This window comes from Canis lupus, chromosome 31, assembly GCF_011100685.1.
Source record: "Canis lupus familiaris isolate Mischka breed German Shepherd chromosome 31, alternate assembly UU_Cfam_GSD_1.0, whole genome shotgun sequence".
Lineage (NCBI taxonomy): Eukaryota > Metazoa > Chordata > Mammalia > Carnivora > Canidae > Canis > Canis lupus.
In genome coordinates this window covers 11,796,698-11,821,978 of record NC_049252.1, presented here as the reverse complement: position 1 = coordinate 11,821,978, position 25,281 = coordinate 11,796,698, and the positions used below count along the sequence as shown (strand labels likewise).

Here is a 25,281-nt window from a genome sequence, read left to right as displayed (position 1 = left end):
TAGCAAATCATAGACTGTTATAACTTTAAGACAGCTTAAATAATACATATTTAAATACATATTCACTATTAATAATTGGTTATCCAGGGGCGCCTGGGTGGCTCAGTCGGTTAGGTCAAATGCCTGCCTTTGGCTCAGGTCATGGTCCAGGCTCCTGGGATGGAGCCCTACATTGGTCTTCCTGCTCTGCGGGGAAGTCTGCTTCTCCTTCTGCCCCCACCCCCATTTGCGCTCATTCTCTCTCCCAAATAAATAAATAAAATCTTAAAAGTCTAGCCATTTGTTTTGACCTTCAAGTTCAAGGTAGTGTGATCTTTGAATGACCAGCTTCATTGCAGAAGATACTAACAGTCATTAAGAAGATAAAAGCCTATAAATTGTTTTGTCAGGTTGCTGAATATGCCATTTATGCAGCATTTGGCAAAAACATTTTAAAAATATAATCATATCATTTGTATAAATTCACATATTATTATTAAAGTAAAAATTGCCTTCAATATATATAGTATTTGACACAATTTGGGAATTAATAATAGTTCATGGAATGAATGGATAAATTCAGTTATTTTAGCAACATTACAAATATATATGATGGGACACCTGGGTGGCTCAGCGGTTGAGCGTCTGCCTTCAGTCAGGTGATGATCCCAGGGTCCTGGGATCGAGTCTCTCATCAGGCTTCCCGCAGGGAGTCTGCTTCTCCCTCTGCTTATGTCTCTGCCTCTCTCTGTCTCTCATGAAAAAATAAATAAAATCTAAAATATATACATATATATACATGATAACATGTTACAATACACATTCATTCAATCACTCATTGTAAAGCATCTAATCTGCATGTATGGCATGTTCTGAATATATTAAAATGAACTAGATATAGTCATAGTCTTTAAGCAGCTGGAACCCCAGACTTAGTGAAGGGTTTCAACCATATCCTTTCACCTTTCATGTCCTCCTTGTATTTGTTTTATTTATTCATTCAGTTCATATATTTTAAGCAGCCACTGTGCATTTTGCATTCACTGTTCTAAGAACTGGAACAAGATAACAAAACCTCTCATGAAGCCTCCATTCATGGTCTGTATTGTACTTGCCTCTTTCCTTCTTTATCTTCCTCTGTCTTGGGCACACTTATCACCAGCAAAGCATACAGTCAAAAAAATGCAATTAGACATAGGAATAGCATATGTCCACACCCCAAACCCAAATCCAGGGTAGATATTGTTAATTAAGTATGGCTTTCATTCCCTAAGAGTCTGAATATGATTTCAAAATCCTTTTCATCACAGTATTCACACTGGCAATGACAAATCAATTCAAGTTAACAAACAAACTAAATGATCTATTTAAAACCCCTGAATAGGGACGCCTGGGTGGCTCAGAGGTTGAGCTTCTGCTTTGGCTCTGGTCTTGATCCCAGGTCAGGGGATCGAGTACCACACTGGGCTCCCTGCAGGTAGCCTACTTCTCCCTCTGCCTGTGTCTCTGCCTCTCTGTCTTTCATGAATAAATAAATACATAAAATCTTTAAAATAAAATAAAACCCCTCATAATTTGTGCAAAATGTAGGCACAAAATATAACATCCACTTCAGCAAACAGGAAAAAAATGCATGCATCCTAAATTCAAGTTTGTAAAGACATTAGGGTAGTGAGAAAGCAAAGAGGTCTAGAAGAACTATTTCCAGAGATGGAATAGCTGTGAGGCAAGATGAGGTCTGCAGCAGCTTTCTTCATTGGGAGCGTTTCAAACCTGTGCACATATGAAAGATCAAGCTTGACTAAATAAAAATCCTTGCTACAGAAAGAGAAACCAGCAGAGATTTAGGTGTTCACTGGCAAGAAAATCTAAAGAAGCCCCAAATATGAGTGCTGGTGTGATGCAAAAATTCCTGCTTTTTTGCAAACCCCCTCTAGAGAGAGGGGATCTGCAAAAATACAGGAAAGGTCTCTACTTGAAATATATGAAACCTGAAAAGTACTAGATTTATCTTAAACTACAATTAAGCATCATACTTAATTCCTATGTGAACTGAGATAATTTGCCTTCAGTCTACATGTGAAACAGAAAAGGGTAAATGCTATGTGAGGGTTATAACATCAATCTCTTTTTATGGTTCTTTGGCATGCAAAAGTAAACATGAGACATTGGAAGAAGCAGGAGAATGTAACTGAAAATAAAGAGAAAAAAAAAAAAGATGACCACGTCCCCCTTCCATGAATGTCATTGGAGTAAACAGACAAGAGTTTTAAAATAAATAATAAGAATAATTTTAAATAAAATAAATAATGTAAAGAATAAAAGATGGATATTTTCAACATATAATTAGAATCAATATAAACACCAAATGAAACATTCTAGAACTGAAGAAATACATATATAAATTTAAGAATTCATAGAACATGTTTAATGGCAGACTAGATACAGTAAAGACACTATTAGTGAATATAAAACAGAAAAATATTCAAACTGAAGGACACAGAGAAAAGACAGAATTGAGTATTAATGGATATAAGACCAAAAGTTAATATAGAACATGAGCGAATATATGTGTAACTGGAATCTCAGAAGAAAAGGAAAGGGACAGAGACAATATTTAAAGAGAATTTTTCCACACCTGATAAGAGGCATTAAACAAAGATCCAAGAATCTCAGCCAACTCCAAAAAGGATAAATACAAAAAAACAATTTATGGCAAAACAGGTAAAATGCTCAAAAACAAATAGAATTTTTTAAAATTTTAGTTTTCATTAATTATTCTGGATACCTATTCTCTGCTCATTTCTAGAACTGAAATCAACAGTGTAACAAGATACACATTTTTTTGAATTTTTTATTTATTTATTCATAAGAGAGACACAGAGAGAGAGAGGCAGAGACATAGGTGGAGGGAGAAGCAGGCTCCACACAGGGAGCCGGATGTGGGACTAGATTCCGGGACTCCAGGATCAGCCTTGAGCCAAAGGTAGATGCTCAATTACTAAGTCATACAGATGCCACCCTCCCCCCCCCCCCAATTTTTAAATCAAGTAGAGAAAAAAAAGACACATTACCTTCAAAAAGCAAGAAAAAGACTTATGACTGACTTTCCAAAACAAACAATAGAAGATGATGGCAATGGAATGACACCTTTAAAGCAATGAAAAGAAAAAATGTATTTATTTATTTTTAAATATTTATTTATTTATTTATTTATTTAATTTATTTATTTATGATAGACACACACAGAGAGAGAGAGAGAGAGAGAGAGAGAGAGAGAGAGGCAGAGACACAGGCAGAGGGAGAAGCAGGCTCCATGTAGGGAGCCCGACATGGGACTCGATCCCAGTACTTCAGGATCGCGCCCTGGGCCAAAGGCAGGCGCCAAACCGCTGAGCCACCCCGAAAAGTAAAATTTAAACTGCCGACCAAAACCCTATATCCAATAAAAATATTTTTTCAAAAATGAAAATTAAAGATGTTTTCAGTCCCTTCTCAAGAAAATCTGAAAGAATGTGCTGTCAACAAACCAGCACTAAAGAAAATATTCAAGGAACTTTTTCAAGTTGAAGGGAAATGATTGCAGATGAAAGTATGAAGGAAATAAAGAACACCAGAAAAGTTAAATACATGGTAAATCAAAAGAAAGCTTATGGTTTAAAAAATAGTGATAAATATGCCTTATGAAGTTTATAACATAGCATAGGTATGAAATATGACATATCAATAGTTCAAGGGTGGGAATGGTAAATGGAATAAAAAGTACTCTAAGATTTCTGCAGTCTTCAAGAACTGATAAAAGAACCAACTATAATAAATAAAAGATATTTGTTCAAATCACTACAATGATCACTAAAGAATAAAAGAAAAGGGTTTAACTAATATATATATTAAATATATATTAGTTATATATATAAAGGATTTAAAAGTATTGATTGATATTAAGGAAAGAAGAAAAAGGTAAAAGAACAGAGGTGCCTAGGTGGCTCAGTTGGTTAGTGTCTGACTCTCGATCTCAGCTTAGGTCTTGATCTCAGGGTCATGAGTTCAAGCCCTGGATTGGGCTCCAGACTGGATGTGGAGCCTCCTTAAAAAAACAGTAATAATAATTTAAAAATAAAAATTAAACAAATCTTTTTTAAAAGTTAGTGGACAAACATATATATAGATCTACATCCATAATTATATCTAATGTAAATGGACTAAACATTTCAGTTCAAAGACTAATATTGTCAAACTTCATTAAAACATTAGTTCAATTGTATATTATTTAAGACACTGTAAATATAAGGACACAAAAGAGTGAAGAGATAAAGAATGGGGGAAAAATGAACTAGCAAATACCTACCCAAAGAATGCTAGAGTTGCTATATTACTATTAGACAAAAGAGGACTGGAATCAGAGTAAGGCAAGCAAGCACAAGTGCATTAAATACTTGCATGAGAGAGTGAGTGCCTCCTGAAGAATGAAGCACCTAGGGCCCAAATTTAAGGAGGCACTTACTCTCAGGGTTGGAAAAGTGCAGTCAGTAGCAGAGCATTTCCTTACATTTTGCATTCCAGTTCTAGCCCTGTGACAAAGCAGACTTCCAAGCAAGAGGTATTATTAGATACAAAACGGTTATTTTATGATAATAAAGGATGATAACAATCTTAAATTTCTATGTGCCTAAAAAAGAGCTTTGAAATCTATAAAGCAATAATGGATACGTATTAAACACACACACATACACACACACGCAAAACAGTAAAACATATGATCATAAGTGGATGTTTTAACATACCACCCTCAGTAACAGAACATGCTTTTGTCACTTCATGGCGTTCTTTCTGTGTCTCTGTATATTTGAATGGCTGTTTTCTTTCATAATATTAGATTAAGAGACCACTCTACTCCAGGGTGACCTTATTTTATCTAATTATATGTGCTACAATCCTATATCCAAATAAGATCACATTCTAAGGTATGGCAGGGTATGGGACTGCAACATATCTTTTTTTGAGGGGGGCATATAATTAAACAGCTGAAAATGAAATGCTATTGTTTGTATTTACATTTATTTAATATGATTAAAGCTTCTTTTCATGTTTATTAGCATTTTCATTTTCTGTTAATTGCTTATTCATATTGTTTCTGATTTTTCAATTGGGTTGTAAATATTTATACTTTGAGGGGCTCTCTATAAAGTAAAGAAATTAATCTCTCTTGTACATCATGTGTATTTAATATTTCTTCAGTTTGTCATCTGTCTTGACTTCATATATACTTATGTATAATTTAAAATTCTATGTATCAAATTTCATTTTTTGCTTATTTTAGTTTTGCTTTATAGTTTCTAGTTTTCAAGTTTTAAATGTCTTTCCCACCCCCAAGTTAATGAATAAAGCCATCTATACTATTGAATTAAATCTTCCATCCATCTGGAATTTATTTTGATGTAAAGGTGTAATATTCTTTTCATGGTTAATGATTTTCAATAGCCAGTGGTCTCAACAATATTTACTGAATAATTTTTCTCCCTTTCCCCTCATTTTTAAAGAAATGAGGGGAAAGATTTTCTGCTTTGGTCTATTTCCTATTTCCTCGGTAGTATAAAGTTATTCAGATTTTTGTAGCTTTGTCTTTTGTTTAAGCATGTGGAAGGGCCATTCTCTCATTATTCCTAAACCTTCCAAATGAATTCTTTATCTTTGTCAAATTATATAATATCCTGCTGGCATTTTATTTGATATGTCATTTAATTGAAAAATATGAGAACTAGTATCTTTAAAATTTATAGTCCCCCAGCACACAAATTATGGTCTCTAAATGCCTCATCTTAGTAAAAGAAAGTAGGGGTCTTTGGAGGTATGATTAATTATAAGCCCCCCCCCAAAAAAAAATGAATAAGAGGATCCTGAGGTATCTTTTCAGAGTAAATAGCACAGAAAAAAGTAAAACCTACTAGAGTTATGTCAAAAGCACTCAAGAATGAATTTTGAAATGTTTGTCACTAGCCAAAGTTAGAATACTCTAAGTATTAAAAGGATAATAATTACAATAGATTGAAACATATAACACCACACAACTGTAACAACAACAAATTAATTGGTCATCATTGAATGATGCTAGTAAGGTAAATATTTTTAAAAGTAGAAAATAGAACAAATAAGAATTAGTCTTGCCTTTCTACATAAACTATATTATGGGTAATCAAATAGTAAGTGGAAGGTTTCTCTTTATAATTATATTCCAGCTGAATAAATAAAAAAGTAAAATAGAATATCATTGGTTTTTGAAACTTAATAAATTAACAAGCTTGGACATTACTCAACGAAAAGAGAGGCAACCACATATTATTTGCCTTTTAATGGAAAAACACATGATCAAAGACAAAGTAGCCTAAAATGGAGCAAACCTCCATATCCAACTAGTAAATTATACCAGATACACAAAAGAGACAAAAATGTTCATAAGATACATCCACAAAATTCAGATTGTAGGAAACTTTGAAGGATAAATGGCTTATTTTTTTAAAAAAACTGCAAGAGGTAGACTTTTGGATTCTAATTCAAAGGCTCAAAATAGAAAACAATATAATATTTATGAAGCAATTAGAAATGTGAGTACTGATCAGATTCTTAATAGTAGAGAATTATTTTTAATATTTAGTTTTGACAACATTACTGTGTGTTTAAAAGTTATTTTTACAGGTACTTATTGAGATATTTAAGGATAAAAGAATTTATCTCCTATCTGCTACAAAGTAATATGAGATTGGGGAGCAGGTGTAGATAGACTAATAATTATTGAATCTGGATGAGGGGCATGGTAACTAACCGTCTCTTGTATATGTTTAATTTTTCTTTAATAAACTTCTTGAGTTTTCCTATCCAAGAAGGTGTTGTCTTTTTATTTACTTCCATTATATAATTCTAGTCTTAGGAGAGATTTAAAGCATTTTTTTTTTATTCTTAAATGTACTTCCATGGATTTTGTTTGCTACTGTAAATGGAATCTTTCCTGCCATATTTTTTTCTAACTGGATATTGTTTGCATACAGAAAAGTTATTTTTGTATAATATTATTAAAGGAACCCTCTATTCAATTGTTATTATTTCTCAAACATTTTTAGTGTATTTTTAAAATTTATATAATTGCTACAGACTGTGTCTCCACTCCTCCCCACCCTTCAAATCTATGTTAAACCTCAATTGCCAATATAATAGTATTAGAAGGTGAGATCTTTGAGAGGCGATTAGATCACGAGGCTAGAGTCCTCATGAATGGGATTAGTACCCTTATGAAAAAGACCCCAGAAAGTTCCCTTGTCCCTTCCACCCTGTAAAGACACAGAGAGAAGAACGCAGTCTGTGGACCAGGAAGCACGGTTTCACCAGACACTTAATCTGCCAGTGTCTTGATTTTGGATTTCACAGGCTCTAGAACTATGAGAAACACATTTTTGTTGTTTATGAGTTACCCAATTTGTGTTATTTTGCTCTAGGAGCCTGAAATAAGATAATAATCATGTAATTAGGAAATGATGATAAATTTGCCTTTTTATTTTCCCCCAAATTTATACTTCCTGTTTTATTTCCTTGCACAGGTTAATTCCAAAGCAACGTTATATAATAGTTGCAAATAAGTATTCTTATCTCACTCTCAATTTTACTGGTAATAATTCTAAGTCTGGTGCTGGTTTGTTGCTTAGGATACATTTTTGATCATGTAAGAAGTATTCATATGTTCATATGTCCTTTAAATTTTTGTTAATATTATTGCTTTAATCAGAAATAGGTTTTTTAAAAAAATAATCTGTTTCTTATTGTAAACATATGTATTATATATTTCTACTTCATTCACATTCATTTCACATTCATTTGAAACTTAAAGGCAATAGCCAGAATGTAAACTATTTTCAAAATAAAGAGCAAACATACTCATCCTTCAAAAGTTTGGAGGTATAATAATGTTCTGTGAAAAAACAACAACACTAGTACCAGCTTCTTATTTTAAATCAAATTTATTTCCCTATACCTTTACATGAAAAATCTTCATGCAATAAATTTAAAGTCCCCAGAAAACAGGAATATATAGAACCATAACAGTCTAGCACAAGGGGAAAAATATATAAATACTCTGGTTCAATAAATAAGATTTGTCCTGTTATGGAATAATTTTAATATAGGAGTAATCTTTTATGTTTAAATATTATAGTGTTCCATAGAATCTAACAGTGTAACTCAAACTAAATTGCAATTTCAATACACTTATTCCTTTAATGAATGTGCAGAGAACTGGATCAATTTTCCATTCAATGAACAGTTTTTAAATAGATGAGGGAAAAGAAGTAAGTGTGAATTAAACAACAACAAGGACAATTTGTCCCCTGAATTAGATTGATATATAGTAAGATTTTTGTTATTTGGCAATGATTTTCCTAACAGAGCACATTTCTGAAATAATAATGAGAAATATTGGGATATATAATTAGACAATTTTTCACTCCAGCTACTATTGTTAAAGATTACTTATAATCACTAAATTGAAGGTGAAGTATAATTTATTAAGAGAATGAACACTAATTGAGATCATAATTTTCTTGACTTCTCTTGGCCTCTATTTTTCTCTCTATAAGTAAGAGGGTGGGTTCAGATGCCCTCTAAGATATTTTCTGGCCACCAACTTCATTTAGTTATCTATTTAAAAGTTTCCAATAAATAGTTACAACTGTATATTAAAAAAGGACAATCTGGCAGTTTTTAGTCTATCCCATTTATATTATGTATATAATAAAAATTGATCCTAAATCTGTCATCCAATATATTTTTTGGCTTATTGCTTCCTTTGTTCACATATTTTGCTATATGGATTTTCAAATTTTACTTTAAATTACATTATATTGACACTTGTCTATGGAAAAATGAAAAAAGTACACATTTTAGTTTTGTCCCACCTATTCTTCCCAATAACCTATTCTTTTATCTATATGTTTTATTATTTTTTAGTCCTTCAGAAAATTGTCTTCATAACTTTGAATTACCTATTTAAGTTTCTATGTCTTAAATTTCCATTCTAAATATCCTTGAACTCCCTGCTAAGAAAAATGAAGAAGATAGTATATCCACATTTCTTTCCATATCCCTGCCCTCACCCTTATTTCCCAACTCTCGTGGTTACTGTCCTTTATAACATTAGTATAACCAACATTATTATGAATTAACATTAGTTAATTAGTTAAGCAGACAAGAAAGAAGCAGGGATATAACATCTACTACCCACTTTAGATGATTCAGGTGATGATATTTAAGACTTCTGAGCTGATGAGGTTTAGAAGAGCTTTTTGAACTTCGAGTTGATGCTGTAATAGGATGAGACTTTGTATGTAGATGGATGTACGTCTTTGGGAACCAGAGAGCAAACTGTGATAGGCTTACATTCACATTCTAATTCTTGGAATCTGTGAATATGTTATTTTACAGGCAAAATAGACTAAGGATTTTTTTTTCTTTAAGTTCCAAGGCTTGAGATGAGGGGAGTATCTTGGATTGTCCAGGTGGGTCCAATTTAATTACATGATGTCTTCTGAGCCTACTGTTGCCACAGAGGAAGAAAGTCTGTCAGCTAAATAACGTTGGTGGCCTCTAGAAACTGAGAATGACCTTCAGTTTACAGCTAGTAAGAAAATAGGAACTTTGATCCCACAATCACAAGGAAATAAATTCTGCCAGCAACTCCTATCTAGCAAGAAACAATTCTCCTCTAAAATCTCCAGAAAGGAATGCAGCCCCCTGTTGATTTGTCCAGTGAAACACATCAAAATTTCTGATCTACAAAAATATAAAATAATAAATTTGTGTTGATTTAAGACACTAAATGGTCATTTGTGTGGTCATTTGTTAAGGCAGTAATGAAAGAGTGGAAACTGCTTAGTTCCATTTTAGTTCCCCCCCCCCCATATTAAGAGCATTCCACTCTGAGATCATGTAATCTCTACCTATTTATTTCTTGACCATATCAGGATCCTAATAACACAGAGGAAGGAGTGGGTGGCAGGGATAACAGACAGCAATGACCAGCGCCTGCCACAAAAGACTAGTTCTCCTGATTTGCTTATGTCTCCAGTCCCACCTCTCAGACTTTCACCTCATCCTTTATGATCCAGCACTTCTAATCTATGAAATTATCTTTTGTTTCTATACTCTTTGTAATTCAGTTCCCTCTTCCTGGAACACCTTCAAACAATTGTTTCATATTATCCTATTAACTCATCTGCTGGCTCCCTTTCACTCTTCATTTCTTTCACATATTCTTTCACTAAGTCTTCTCGACTTCAACATAAAATTACAGTGTTTATTCAATTTTGTTTCTGCCCTCTGTCCATACACAATTATGGTTTTGTTAATCCTTAAACTAGTCAGTTATTTTACTAGCAAAATGAGCTTATTTGGGATTAATAGAGGAATTGCAATTCAGGACAAGCAAACTGCCGTGAAGCACAGGCAAGTCTGGGAAGCCAAATGAGAGGGGTTTGTTTGTATGGAGGACATGACAAAATTATGAAGGACTTTCCTGGAACAAAAGTCCCTTGGTGTAGAGTGAGAGTTTGAACTTCTCATTGGCTATTGCTATTGCTGGGCAAGGAGAAGAGTTTACTAGGTCCTGCTGGGGAGTAAATTAAGCTTCTTCCTGCTGAGGATGCAAGGTATGGCTCTTCCTCCTGGGGTCTGCAACTGACAACCCATGGTGGGCCCAGAGAGATCCCCCCTCAAGGCTTCCCAGCTCCATTTTAGATGAGGTTTCCTTTATTTGCACAGTATTTAACATTAAAAAATTACATGCATGTGTTTATCCTCTATCTCTGCTTCTGGTTGTTACCAGTGGCTACCACTACAGTCAATAAATGTTTGTTTATAATGATCATTATACCAAATAATATTCATGACTTAAGCGTTTGAATTATATGTGTTCTTCATAAGGAAATTATACTGAATATACTCACTACATACATACACACACTTTTTACAGTTTACATTATGAAAGATTTTTTTTAATGTACAAAAGTGGAGAGATTATAATGAATCCCCATTAACTATACTTCAACCTCAACAACCATCAATAGTTTCATATACATTTTATAATCAGAAAGCCAGTAGTAGTTTATAACCCCAGCAGGTTGACCAGTTGTCAACAGGGATTGTTTGATTTACAGCTAAGGTGAGGAAACGGATTTCAATTCTCCAGGATTATAGCTCTGGTGAACTTTGACAGCAGTGACAGATAAAATGCTCTGACAAGGAGCTATTAGGTACTACCAGTGACCAAGAAGCAAAAAAAAAAAAAAAAAAAAAAAAGGGGGGGGGGTAGGATTTCTTACACATTAGAATCTGAAAAAGCCATTAGATGCTACAGGACTTGTCCATGAAAGCAACTCCTGACAATTATGACTTAATTCAAGAGGAAGCTAAAATATTTTGTTTTCGTTTCTGTTTGCAATAGCTGACTTCAGTAATAATCGAGAAAACGCGTTCCTGCTCTCTTGGATAAATCACATTCACTGAAGACTGCTTTAACTCATTTATCCCAAAGCAAAAGCAGAGGGCTGAAGATCTTATTAGAAGTCACAGGGAGGGCAGCCCGGGTGGCTCAGTGGTTTAGTGCAGCCTTCAGCCAGAGCCTGACCCTGGTGACCCAGGATCGAGTCCCACGTCGGGCTCCCTGCATGGAGCCTGCTTCTCCCTCTGCCTGTGACTCTGCCTCTCTCTTTCTATCTGTGTCTTTCATGAATAAATAAATAAAATCTTAAAAAAAAAAAAAAAAAAGAAGTCACAGGGATGTCCCCCTCGCCTTCCTCTGTGCTCACTGCCATAGGGGCTCTTGTGGGAAGGCCGGAGGGGTGAGCGGTGTTTAGAGGAGCTCTATCCGGAATCTAGATCCCAGGCAAAGAAAGCATTCCTGAAAAGGTAGGAGGAACGAAAGACGAAGGTTCGAACCTGGACCTGGTTAGGAACACTGGCTAGAAAAAGCAGTGACCTAACGGTCCCCGCTCTCCCTCTCGCGAATAGGAGCAGGCCAGAACTACACTTCCCAGAATGCAGAGCGATGGGGCGGCGCTAAAGAGATCGCGTCTTTTTACCTCAACTTGGCTCCAGGCGCTTCAGGTCTGATTATAAAGTCCAGGCTCCCTCCTTGGCTCTCCTCCACCTCAGCCTCATTGGCTCCGTAGTCCGGGCGTGGGAGGGCGGCTCCGACGACACTGGCAGCGGTTGAATGGAGGCGCTCAGCCCCGCGACCTGACGGTAAATGAAGTCCCTTCTCTGGTCAGAGATGTAGCTTCTCGAACAGCGTTGGAGCAAGAGAACTACGTTACCCAGCAGGCCTCGGGGCTGGGAGGCGGCGTGGGGGCGGCACCTCACGTCTGGTACAGTCATCCCAAGCCCCTCCGGCGGGACTGTGATGGCTGGAGAGATGACGATCTTAGGTCAGTGACCAGGGGTTCTCTGTGGCTGTTGTGGACACTGGAGCAGTTTGGGGAGGCCAGGTGGGCAGGGGTGGTTGTCACCTCCTGGATCAAACTGGCGCAGTGAGAAGGACTCCGGAAGGGTGACTTAGAGGCGGCTTTTGGCTCTCGGGGCGCCGGATTGAGGGTCGCGTCCAGAAAGGGCCTGGGCCAGGGTAGGCCCTGTAGGGCCGGCGCGGGCGGCGACCCTCTGCTTGCATCCCAGGGACATCGGGCCTCGGGAAAGGTTCTTTTCAAAAGAATGTCGATTTTGAATCGTTGCTTGAATTGCGGCCTTTGAGAGGCTGCAAGAACGTGCATCCCCAGGACCCCTTTGTAGAGGAAGGGGGAGGAGCTGTGCCGGCGGCCGGAGCTGTAGACTCCTGGGATGCTGCGTTTTGGAAGAGCCAGGCCTCTTGGATGTATAGTCTGATGCTCTTTCTACCGATCGGGGTTAGTAATTAGCCCTCCCCGACCGAGAAAATAATGAAATGTTTCTGAAGTTTTCCACGTAGGAGCAAGAAGAAAGTGGGGTTGGCACATGATTTCTTTCTTTCTTTTTTTTTTTTGAATTATGTGTTGATGAGGATGAGCTCACAATTAGTAAAACAGACTCCTACACATTGACGTTGGGGTCATATGTAACACCTGTGGTTACAGATTACAGACATATAGTCTCCTGAAACCAAAGAACAGATTAATTGTGAATTCGAAGGGATATCTTTCTTAGTCACTTAGGTTTACAATCTGCATAGCTTTTGTCCTTATTTGTATGTGTGTGTGTGTGTGTGTGTGTGTATGTGTGTGTGTTTAAAATCAGTATTTGTGGAGCATCTGCTATTTGCTAGGAGCCATTCCTGGTGCAAGGGATACAACAGTGAACAAAACCTGTCTTCAAGGGGCTTTATGTTGCCTTTAGGGTTACACATTTAGGTTCTCCTTCTCTAAATGTTAACTTCTGCAAGAAGTATTTCCTTAATTCATATTTAAACACAGAAAAAGTTAACTCTGTTCTGTTGTAAAGTGGCCGTTTCATAATTAAACCACTTTCAAAATCATTTTGCCAATTTATCCAGTGCATCCTTTTGAAAGGAAAAAGGAGATGAGGGAATAAAGAGTTTTAGCCCTCCAAACAGTTTTTGGTGTGGAAATACTAATAACGGAGTTTCTTTTTATTTTATTTATTTATTTATTTTCTTTTTTTTTTTAAGATTTTATTTATTTATTCATGAGACTCAGAGAGGCAGAGACAGACAGAGGGAGAAGCAGGCTTCCCGGAGGGAGCCCGATGTGGGACTCGATCCCAGGTCTCCAGGATCATGACTGAGCCACCCAGGCGTCCCAGTGAAGTTTCTTTTTTCTTTCTTTCTTTCTTTCTTTCTTTCTTTTTTTTTTTTTTTTTTTGTTTAAAGATTTTATTTATTTATTCATAGAGACTGAGAGAGAGAGAGGCAGAGAGAGAAGCAGGCTCCATGCAGGGAGCCCAATGCGGGACTGGATCCCGGGTCTCCAGGATCACACCCCAGGCCGCAGGTGGCGCCAAACCGCTGCGCCACCAGGCTGCCCTGAAGTTTCTTTTTCTTTTTTTTTTTTTTTAAGTTTTTTTTTTTTTAAGTTTTATTTATTTATGATAGTCACACAGAGAGAGAGAGAGAGGCAGAGACACAGGCAGAGGGAGAAGCAGGCTCCATGCACCGGGAGCCCGATGTGGGATTCGATCCCGGGTCTCCAGGATCGCGCCCTGGGCCAAAGGCAGGCGCCAAACCGCTGCGCCACCCAGGGATCCCGAAATTTCTTTTTAATAGTGATAATTAAGGCTGTTTATAAAGCAATAAAATTTAAATATCAATTGATCAAGACATTGAATTATATCTATATTTATCTAGCCTTTGCTAGAGATGAATGACTTTTCCTGTTAGCATCAACACAATTATTATGTTTTTACTTTTTCTTCTCCCATAGGTAAAGTACACAGACATACAACTACAGGGGTTTTTGGTTTTGTTGTTCCTTTATTTTAATTGTATAGTCATTTTGCATTATGAAAAACTTGATGTCTGAGAGAAGTATTATCATTAGTACTATAAAAGAAAATATTTTGAGAGTGTGTTATTCTCGCCTCAAAGAGTTGAGACTAAAAACTAAATTTAAATTACAATAGCATATTTGTAATTTAGCATATTGTACTAGTTTAATAAGACTGTCTCTTAACTTGCCTCTATTTCAGGATCAGCTGTTTTGACTCTCCTGTTGGCTGGCTATTTGGCACAACAGTATTTACCATTGCCTACTCCTAAAGTGATTGGAATTGACCTTGGCACCACCTACTGTTCTGTTGGGGTGTTTTTTCCTGGCACAGGAAAAGTAAAGGTCATTCCAGATGAAAATGGGCACATCAGTATACCCAGTATGGTGTCCTTTACTGACAATGATGTATATGTGGGTTATGAAAGCTTAGAGTTGGCAGATTCAAATCCTCAGAACACAATATATGATGCCAAGAGATTCATAGGCAAGATTTTTACCCCAGAGGAGCTGGAGGCTGAAATTGGCAGATACCCATTTAAGGTAAGTGATTAAGCTAAAATCTATTTTAATTTTAGTTTAGCATACTGTTTCAATTAATGTTTTGGCTTCAAGTAACAAACCATTCTGTTTCAACTTACTTGGTCTGCATGGAAGTTACATGATAACAAGCAGTCCTACAGCAATTCCAGGATGAGTTAATTCATTGGCTCCACAGCTCTGTCACAGACTCGGAGTCTTACAATGTTCTTGAGCTGTTATCCTCAGAATATCTGCTTAGGTCTTTGTTTCACTGTAGCAAGAAAGCTAATGAAGCCCCATGTACTATGGGATGGACAGATGGATGGATAGATGGATGGATGGATGGATGGATGGACGGACGGACGGATGGATGGCTTGATAGATGAATAGATGCTCTGGGTGTGTTAAGATATACATATTTGTATACATAAAAAGAAATCATAGTAGGCATCCTTTTTATGATTTGTTTGAAATTCAACAATATGACATGGTTCCTTAGAATGACTATTCCATTATTCAATTGTCTAGTCTTGATAAGTGCACATTTTATTTTTTCCATGGTTTTCCACTTATGTTGCAGCTTCAGTGAATATCCTTGTACATATCTTTGTGTACTTCTTGATAATTTCCTAAACTTGAATTCTAGAAGTAGAAGAACTTGTATTCTTTAAATACTTTGATTTATATTGCCAAACCGTTGATTGAAAAGGCTGTGTTCAATCTTCCCTGTGTTGTGTCATCCCTAGTTACTCTTTTTTTTAAGATTTATGTATTTGTTTTTACTTTTTACTTCTCAAGAATATTAAATTTTTATGTGGCAAAATCATCTCGAATTTAAAAAAAAAATAGTTATAGACTCTTATCATGCTTACTGTAGCCTTTCCCATTCCTATCCACTTCTATTTTTTCCTAATGCTTTTACATGACTATTTGTAGGTTTGTGTTTTGCTGGGGTTTTTTTTCTTTTAAATATTTTATTTTTTGTCTAAAACGTTTTTTTTCATCATGATAAGTGTACACTTTAATCCTCATCAACCTTTTTGACCACCCCCCTACTCATATCTTTTAAATATGTTTTTTCCATAGAGGGTTTTTCTTATAAATTATGAAGAGGAATTCTAAGTGAATAGCTTTTGAAACTGATAGCTGTATCAGTGCTCTTATTGAACAAAATTCTTAAATATTTTATGCATTTCCAAAGGAGAAAATAAATTTACCCTGTGCATTTCTTAGGTTTATTTCTTTGTTCTTTATTAACTTTTACTTAGGGTCCTTTATCAATTTATAAGTTTTCCTTAAATAATGATTAAATTATATAAAGCTCTATATTTCAGCAAAATTAAGAATTTGAGACAATTATTTATTGATGCAAGAGTTATTTTTCCCCCAAGTTTTATTGGAATATAATCAACATACAGCCCTATATAAGTTTATGATGTATGGATAATGATTTGACTTAAATATATTGTGACATGATTAGCACAATACGTTAACATCTGTAATCTCATATAGATACAAAAAAGGAAAAATACTTTTTTCCTTGCTGTGAGAGCTCTTAGAATTTACTGTCTTAACAACTTTCAGATATATCCTACAGCAATATTAATTATAGTCATTATGCTGACATTACATTCCCAGTACTTATAACTGGAAGATTGTACCTTTTTACCACCTTCATCCATTTCCCCTACTCTCCCCCATCATCTTCTGCCTGTGGTAATCTATCTAATCTCTTTCTCTGAGTTTGGTTGTTTTAGATTCTACGTGTAAGAGATCATACAGCGTTTGTCTTTCCCTGTTTGACTTCCTGTGCCTAGTGTAATACCCTCAGAGTCCATCCATGTTGTCACAAAGGACAGGATTGTCTTCTTTTTTAAGGCTGAATAGCATTCCATTGTATATGAATATCCCAACTTAATCCATATATCTATTGATAGATACTTAGGTTGTATTCATGGCTCAGCTATTATGAACGTGAAGTGCAGGTGGTTCTTTGACATAAGAGTATATATCCAGAAGTGGACTTGCTGCATCATATAGTAGTTCGGTTTCCAATTTTTTAGGAACCTCTGTACTGTTTTTCAACCGAGAGTTATTTTGAGTTTTTTTGTTGTTGAGTTTCTTAAGTGTTCTGAGTTTTTTTGTTGTTTCTGTTTCATGTGGAGTCTGATAGTATGGTGTCTTTGGACCTTATTTACATAGTATCTGTAGCTTGTTTTTCTGTTTCCCAGATAGGTTTGTTAATGGTCAAGTTTTTTTGATTGAAACCCAGTTTGTGGTCTAGAATGACTGGGGTAAAATTCTTACAATTTCTTAGGAGAATGATTCTCTTTTCTGTTGATATTAATGTAGTCTGTTGGTGAAAGTAGGATCATAGTTTTAGAATTAATCTAGTTTTTGAAATATATAACCACATTAGCAGGGATAATGAGTGAATACATGTTTTCATGGAAATAATAAGGTAAGTGATTTTTGGATAAAAACATAGCGAAGTACCAAAATTATTCTTGTTAATATGTACCAGAACAGTTTTTCAGTTATCTTTTATTTTTGGAAACAAGTTAATTTTTTAAAAAAAATGAAAAAAGGAAGAAGATCCTAAGTCAAATATCTGATCCAGCAACTTTTATTCCTTATATTTCATCTTTTTTTTCTTTCATTCATTTAACAAATATATATTGAGAATCTTCTGTGTACCATTTGTGTGCTTGGTGATGGATTTTATTATTCTGCTGTTCTTGTAGATTCACTTTATAGATTTTAAAGTATAGCTTTCAATAACTTCTAATCTTAGTAAATGATAGATTACAAATAAATTTTATGACCTTATAAAGTCTTTATTGAATAAGTTCAGTACATATGTATTTAAGTATATGTGTGTGTATATGTTTGATTTTACCTTTTTTTTTTTTTTCAAATCCTATTCACAGGTTTTAAACAAAAATGGAATGGTTGAGTTTTCTGTGACAAGTAATGAGACCATCACCGTTTCCCCAGAATATGTTGGCTCTAGACTACTGTTGAAGTTAAAGGAAATGGCAGAGGAATATCTTGGAATGCCAGTTGCCAATGCTGTTATTTCTGTACCAGCAGAATTTGATCTAAAACAGAGAAATTCAACAATTGAAGCTGCTAACCTTGCAGGTAATATCACCCTTGCTTGAGTGTACATTTCTCAGAATGTTCTCAGGTTGAAAATCTGTAGTAAGGTGTATCACTTTGCAAACCAACAAAGGAGGACATAAATAAACCCAAAGTGGGTAAATTAGATGGATTTTGATATAGGCTTATAAAAAAAATTAAGAAAATTCTATAGCATGTAAAATGGAACACACTATAACAACAGCCAGTCAGATAGGCATGTAACAAGGCTAACATGGGTGCATGTTAGCAAGGAGGAATTTTTTTTCTATAAACTTTCTTTAATGTTAAGATAAATGTAATATTTTCTTGAAAATCTGAGGTGGAAGACAACTCCTTTAAAACCATTCAATAAATATTGAGAGCCTTGGTAAATAAAACAGATAAATCTCTGTTCCCACAGAACTTATATCCTACTAGAGGGAAACAAAATCTGTATTAAAGATAAGATAAGTATATTGTGGGTTTCCCACTCTTAGCATTATTGATATCTTGAGCCAGATAATTTTGTGTTGTGGGAAACTGTCCTATGCATTATAGGATAGTTAGCAGCACCCCTAGCTTCTACTCATTAGGTGCTAGCAGCACTGTCCTCCAAGTAGTGACTGTCTTATGTCTTCAGACATTGCCAAATGTTCCCTGAGGAGCAGAATTGCCCCAGTTTGAAAACCTTGATATAATGTATATCAAAAATAACATGCTATGGAAGAAAAAATCCTGTTCCTACAGGATTGCCAGGGGTCTTCAGAAAGTGAGAGGTTTTAGAGTGGTCAGGCAGGCCTCATTGAGAAAGTGAAGTTTAAGCAGATCTGAAGGAGGTGACGTTGTTAGCCTACTAGATAAAGAGAGGAAGTATGTTGCAGGAGAGAGAATGAGAGAGAGATGGTCCCTGACATGTGGCATTTAGGTTAAAGCAGGAAGTTTACGCAAGGAAATCTGATCTTTGAACTTTCACTGTTTAACAGTACCTTCAAGATCAGACTTGCTATATATTTCAGATTTACATTTGAGGGTCTTAAATTTTAAGGACTTTTTATCTAGATTTTTTTTTTATAATCTCTTCTGTTATCCCCTTTTTTTCAGTCACTTTAAAAAGAAGAGCATAGTAAGCTTATTTTATTTCTACAATTTATTATAGCACATAATAATTAAAGTTTTATTGCTCATATATTCCCAGGTAAAATAATGAAAATTAGAAGGGGCTATGCTTTTAAAATTAAACGTTAATACAGAAAATAATGGCATATTCAACTGAATCTGGACTTTTATACTAATAATTTTTTGGAATAATTTTACAACCAATTTTTATCTTTCCCATTTCATTATTTTTGGTGTTATGTTTACAGTCATTGTTACTCAGCAGAGGTCATGTTCCATAAAATACACTAACATGATAATGAGGTTGAGTGGGAAGGAATTTTGGTAATGGTGTCCTCTGATGAATTGTTCTTCCCTCCAACCAATCTTACAGGACTGAAGATCTTGAGGGTAATAAATGAACCCACAGCGGCAGCTATGGCCTATGGCCTCCACAAGGCTGAGGTCTTTCACGTCTTGGTGATAGATTTGGGCGGAGGAACTCTAGATGTGTCATTGCTAAATAAACAAGGAGGAATGTTTCTAACCCGAGCAATGTCTGGTAAGAAAAATACAGGAAGACTAAAAGAGTTTTAGACAGTGCTTTCCTTGTTAGCACACCAAGTGTGTATTAAGTGTTTATTTAAAAAATTTTTTCAGGGTTGCCTAGGTGGCTCAGTTGGTTAAGTATTCAACTCTTGGTTTCAGCTCAGGTCATGATCTCAGGGTTGTGAGATCAAGCCCCATAGGAGACATTGTACTTGGTATGGAGTCTACTTCAGATTCTTTCCCTCTCTGCTCTTCCGCCTGCTCTCTCTCTCTAAAATAAATAATAAATAAAATCTTTAAATAAAATTTTTAAAAATCAGATGTTTTCAGTATACTTTGACTTCACTTTGGTAGTCTGTATATGTAACTTTATAACCACCATTTATGTATATAATAACAACAAAAAGTGAAGTCTAAATAAAATGACTGAGCATCCTATAATACAAATAAATACATTGCCAGTTGTAGCTCACTGAGCCAATAGGACTTCATGGCTGTGGTGAAGGGAACAGAAAGCAAGAAAAATTCTTTAAAATGAGGAGTGGTGCCAGCCTGGGTGGCTCAGTGGATTAGCGCCGCCCTCAGCCCCGGCTGTGATCCTGGAGACCTGGGATCGAGTCCCACATCAAGCTCCCTGCATGGAGCCTGCTTCTCCTTCTGCCTGTGTCTCTGCCTCTCTCTCTGTGTGTGTTTCTCATGAATAAATAAAGTCTTTTAAAAATAAATAAATAAATAAATAAATAAATAAATAAATAAATAAATAAATAAATAAATAAATAAAATGAAGAATGATCAGTTTACATTATTTGATAATGTGTTTTACAAAGTAGATATGTAAGAAAATCTAATAATAATATTCTCTAGGAAATTGTAGGATTTTGTATTCTAAATCTTTTTAAGATTTTTTTTTTTAATTTAGTTTAAGGAATGGAGCCTATTTAAAAAGTGAAGCTGTGAGTTAATAGGTTGTCTAACTTCTGCATTTTTCTTTCTCCTAACTGGACTCTTTAGATTCAGTGCCAGAGATTTGTATTACATTAATCTTTTCCTTTTAAATTTCTCTCTCTTTTTTTTATTTTAGCTCTTAATCTAGCAAGCAAAAGGATTTAAAAAAGATAAAGTGCCTACTGGTACTTATTAATTATAAGGACTTCTGTTGAAAATAATGACTTTAAGTGGTTTTAAATTGCTACTAAAAGCTAATCTTTGTTGTCAACCTTTATCCTCTGAAAAATTATTTGATATCATTAAGAGATATTCCTTTTTTATTATTTAAAAATTTTAACCAAATGTGCAGTTTTTTAATATCAAATACATTTTTTAAAGATTTTATTTATTTGAGAGAAAGAGAGCGTGAGAGAGAGAGTGAGTGAGCATGAGCAGTGGGGGAGGGGGAGAGGGAGAAGCAGGGTCCTTGCTGAGCAGGGAGCCTGATGCGGTACTGGATCATGGGATCATGACCTGAACCGAAGGCAGATGCTTAACCAACTAAGCCACTCAGGCACCCAAGTTAAAATTATTTTAATCCTGGGAAGCCTGGGTGGCTCAGCGGTTGAGTGGCTGCCTTCAGCTCAGGTCATGATCCTGGGATCCGGGATCGAGTGCTGCATCGGGCTCCCTGCATGGAGCCTGCTTCCCCTTCTGCCTGTGTCTCTGCCTCTCTCTTTCTCCATGTCTCTCATGAATAAATAAATAAAATCTTTTTAAAAAATTATTATAATCCAGTTATTTTTAATCAAGCTTTGAATGAATAAAATTTCAAGAGTTAGAGTACATTAAGCAAGAGATTTGTTATTCCTAGTATATAAGTTTCATACATACTACACAGACCTGTATATACACATACAAATGCATAAATATAACATATACCTTTTTATTTCTAACTTAGGAAATAACAAACTTGGAGGACAGGACTTTAATCAAAGACTGCTTCAGTACTTATATAAACAGATCTATCAAACATATGGCTTTCTACCCTCTAGGAAAGAGGAAATTCACAGATTAAGACAAGCTGTGGAAATGGTCAAATTGAATCTGACTCTTCATCAGTCTGCTCAGTTGTCAGTATTACTAACAGTGGAGGAAAAGGACAAGAATGAGCCTCAGAGTAGTGACACTGAACTGCCAAAGGACAGATTTTCTCCCTCTGATGACCACCGCATAAACAGTGTGTTTGGAGCTGGCCTTTCTGAAAAGAAAAGTGGAGAAAGTCAGGTGTTGTTTGAAACAGAAATATCACGAAAGCTCTTTGACGCGCTTAATGAAGATCTTTTCCAGAAGATACTTGTACCTATTCAGCAAGTGTTAAAAGAAGGCCACCTGGAAAAGACTGAGATCGATGAGGTGGTTTTGGTTGGGGGTTCTACTCGTATTCCTCGAATCCGCCAAGTCATTCAAGAGTTCTTTGGGAAGGATCCCAACACTTCTGTAGACCCTGACCTGGCAGTGGTGACAGGAGTGGCTATCCAAGCAGGGATTGATGGAGGCTCTTGGCCTCTCCAAGTCAGTGCTTTAGAAATTCCCAATAAGCATTTGCAAAAGACCAACTTCAACTGAATTCTGGAGGGTAAGATTATTTGTGATTGTCTGATGAGCCTCTTCCTCTTTATCAGACCACCTCCAATAAAAAAGAAAATCTCTAAAATATCTCACAAATTTACCTGAAAGGTAACATTTAGATACACAGAATTTTACATAACATTTTGGTTTAGGATTAAATAGGATAGATTGATCCTATTTGATTTTGGAGAGATCTCATTTCAACATATGCTTTTAAAATTATAGAATTGAGGTAAAACTGTTATAGGAGCTTGGGTGACTTTGTTTTCTGGATTCTGGAAGTAGATAACCATATGCACTTAAAATTACATTCTGTAAATATTGCCTCGTGCCCATATTATGATTCCCAGTTCTTACTAAATTATATTAGCAGGAACTGGTAATGGATTTACTTGGTTATCATATGTAACTATTAGTTTGAACTATACTTGAGGGACAGTATTGGAGTCAGGTTTTTACATTGGCTGGGAGATAGCAGTATTAATATAAGCTGCATGTATAATGTTCAGTAACTACCATATTCTATAATAAATTTACTTTCACAAATTCAGTTATGTGTCCTATTTATGTAATCTGCATTCTCCAGATTTTTAAAACCTATTTATTGTATCAGCTTATTTTCTTTCTAAAATAGCTGTAGATTTATCCAAATGTTTCAGTGCCAGACAGTAAAAGTAACCAATTTATACTCCAGTTCCTTCAGTTGCAATGCATCATTCTCTGCTTGGATTTCCATGATTCTGCCTGGTTGGAAAATAGTAGGGAATTATTAATTTCACTTTATACGTCTTAATGTTACAATAAAGCCATCGTTACTAGCTCTTTTTTGTTATCCAAGACCTTTGCAGACATTGGTAAGTACCAGTAATTAGCTCTACTATTTATGTTTTTGTTTTCGTTTCTTTGTTTATTTTCAGTAAGCCCTGGAGAATGTAGCTGGCATTTGAACTATCAAGTCATATTTGATTCCATTTTTACTGAGATTTTTTTTTCCCCATGTTAGTTTTGAATGAGGAAAATATGCTCAGTTGTAAAATCCTTATTGTGGTTTCCCGCTATCATTTTACAGTAGTGACACTTGGACTGTTTTTTAGCCTTAAGGTTAGTGTGTGATGAGAGTAAAAAAATTGAACATTGGAAGTATCGTGGCAATCTAATGTGGAAGGCAATGTGGGAGGATCTAGACAAATCAGCATTTGTAGCAGTTTTGTTTTTGTCTGTTTCCTTTTAGAAATGCTACAGGGACCAAGAAAGAAAATGTAGCAAGCAGTTATATTTCTGTTATGCCCATATTTGAAGATTTTTTTTCTTAATACATGCATGCTTCATATCAATATTCAAAGATTACACTCTGGTCAACATTTTTGTTAATGTAAAAAGTATGTCTGCTTTATCCGTTGTTGAATTTAAAGGATGTTGAATTTCTAATCACTGAAAAAGAGATCTAAGCAAACTCATTTCAGCAACATCAAAACATTTCAGCTTCTCAGAGTAAAAAGCTGAATGTTAATATTTTTTTCAGATAAAAGAAAAATGTTAGCAATGAGATTGTGGTTAAAACACAATTTCAATCACATAGTTTTGTGTACAGAATGTCTAGTAAGTAGATAGAAAAATTAAAAAAAATGTTTGTTGACGTATTTTATTTTAGAACTAACAGAGAAATGCCAAAGATGAATCCTTCACTGCGTTATGAAAGTATTCAAGTGTTCTCATGGACTTGATAGGAATCTTCGATAGATCTCAGAATTTGAAAAGATCTTTTTGCGAAGGTCTTAAGAGAAAAGTGTTAAAAAATCTCCACATACAGTATCAGCTTTAACCTAAAACATTTTAACATTTTTTAAAAAAAATCTTGACTCTCAAATATAGGAGATAGTTGAGGACAATCTGTTAACGCTTTTTAGCAGAAACAACTTGCAAAACAAGGCAGCTAATCTCATATACTAAAATTGGATGTTTAAATAATTTGTGTCTGAAAAATAGAATGGCAGTGTTGGAATTTGGGGGCAATAGTTTAGCATATTCTCTAGTATAGTTACATCTTTAAAATATGAAGTAATGTCTGTCTTCAATCATATTTTAGGGGCCTATATATAAATGGTCTTGAAATCAATGTAGTTTATTTATTTAAAAAATAAAAATGTATCCTGAAAGGGATCATTTATGCCTAATAAGACACTTTTCATAAAACAAACTTAATACATTTTGGTTATACATGTAGCTAGTGTTTTTTGAAGTGCATTAACTTTTTAAATATTAACTGTTGTATGATTAGAATATGTGAATGAGTAATTTATTTTGTATCAGGAATGTTTTGGTACTGTGTTTTCACTCAAACCACTGACTTAACAGATGCTACTATGTATAACATGTACTGAAGATTATATAGTTATTGTGCATAACAGATTGTGCCTCTTATTTGTGTGTATACAAGTAATTCACATTTTAATGTAAATAAATACCACTTTGTGGTTTGTTTTTTAAACTGTGTACTTTATTTTCCATTCATGACTAGGCCGGAGTACATTTTTGAGGTTTAATAAGAGAAAAGGGGGACAGAGCTGATCTGATGCTCATGGCACATGAGCTCAGCAGCTGTTGCCTGCTTCCTTGCGTCCTGACTTTGGGGTTCCTTATCCTTTTCCGTTCATTTTCCTGATTTAAAAGAGAAACAGTTCCTGCCTCATATGAACAAGATGTCCTGAATTCTGAATACCAGTTCATGACTTTTGACTATAATGGAGCAAAGACCTAGATTAATCTATAGTTAGTGAATAATACTGCAAAATAGACTACTGTAATCTTTGGTTGATTCAGTAATACTTCATAATTTTCTAATAAAGTTTGTCTTCTTTGGACAAAACTATATACACATATTTATTTAAAGAAATTCATTCGATTAATGTAATCTTTTCAAATGAGCCCTTAAATAAAGATAGTAGAC

General features: G+C 35.1%; 1 protein-coding gene and 1 long non-coding RNA gene across 4 annotated transcripts in view; one reads left to right on the top strand and one right to left on the bottom strand.

The window, feature by feature from the left end:
- LOC102154431 overlaps positions 1 to 13,005 on the bottom strand; it is a 355,562-nt gene extending 342,557 nt beyond the window's left edge. The window contains exons 1-2 of one of the 3 annotated variants that reach the window (XR_005382136.1): positions 12,099 to 13,005; positions 9,245 to 9,323 (exon numbers count right to left, since the gene is read on the bottom strand). This is a non-coding gene — a long non-coding RNA (uncharacterized LOC102154431). The remainder of the gene's footprint in view (positions 1 to 9,244; positions 9,324 to 12,098) is intronic. The other 2 variants (XR_005382138.1, XR_005382127.1) reach the window with 2 other exon arrangements.
- HSPA13 (heat shock protein family A (Hsp70) member 13) lies at positions 12,093 to 24,822 on the top strand. The gene is made up of 5 exons (XM_038581238.1): positions 12,093 to 12,443; positions 14,689 to 15,029; positions 17,939 to 18,152; positions 19,621 to 19,788; positions 21,664 to 24,822. Exons 1-5 carry the CDS (start codon positions 12,419 to 12,421, stop codon positions 22,329 to 22,331), a joined length of 1,416 nt encoding a protein of 471 aa, XP_038437166.1. The 5' UTR covers positions 12,093 to 12,418; the 3' UTR covers positions 22,332 to 24,822.
- Positions 24,823 to 25,281: the final 459 nt, after the last annotated feature.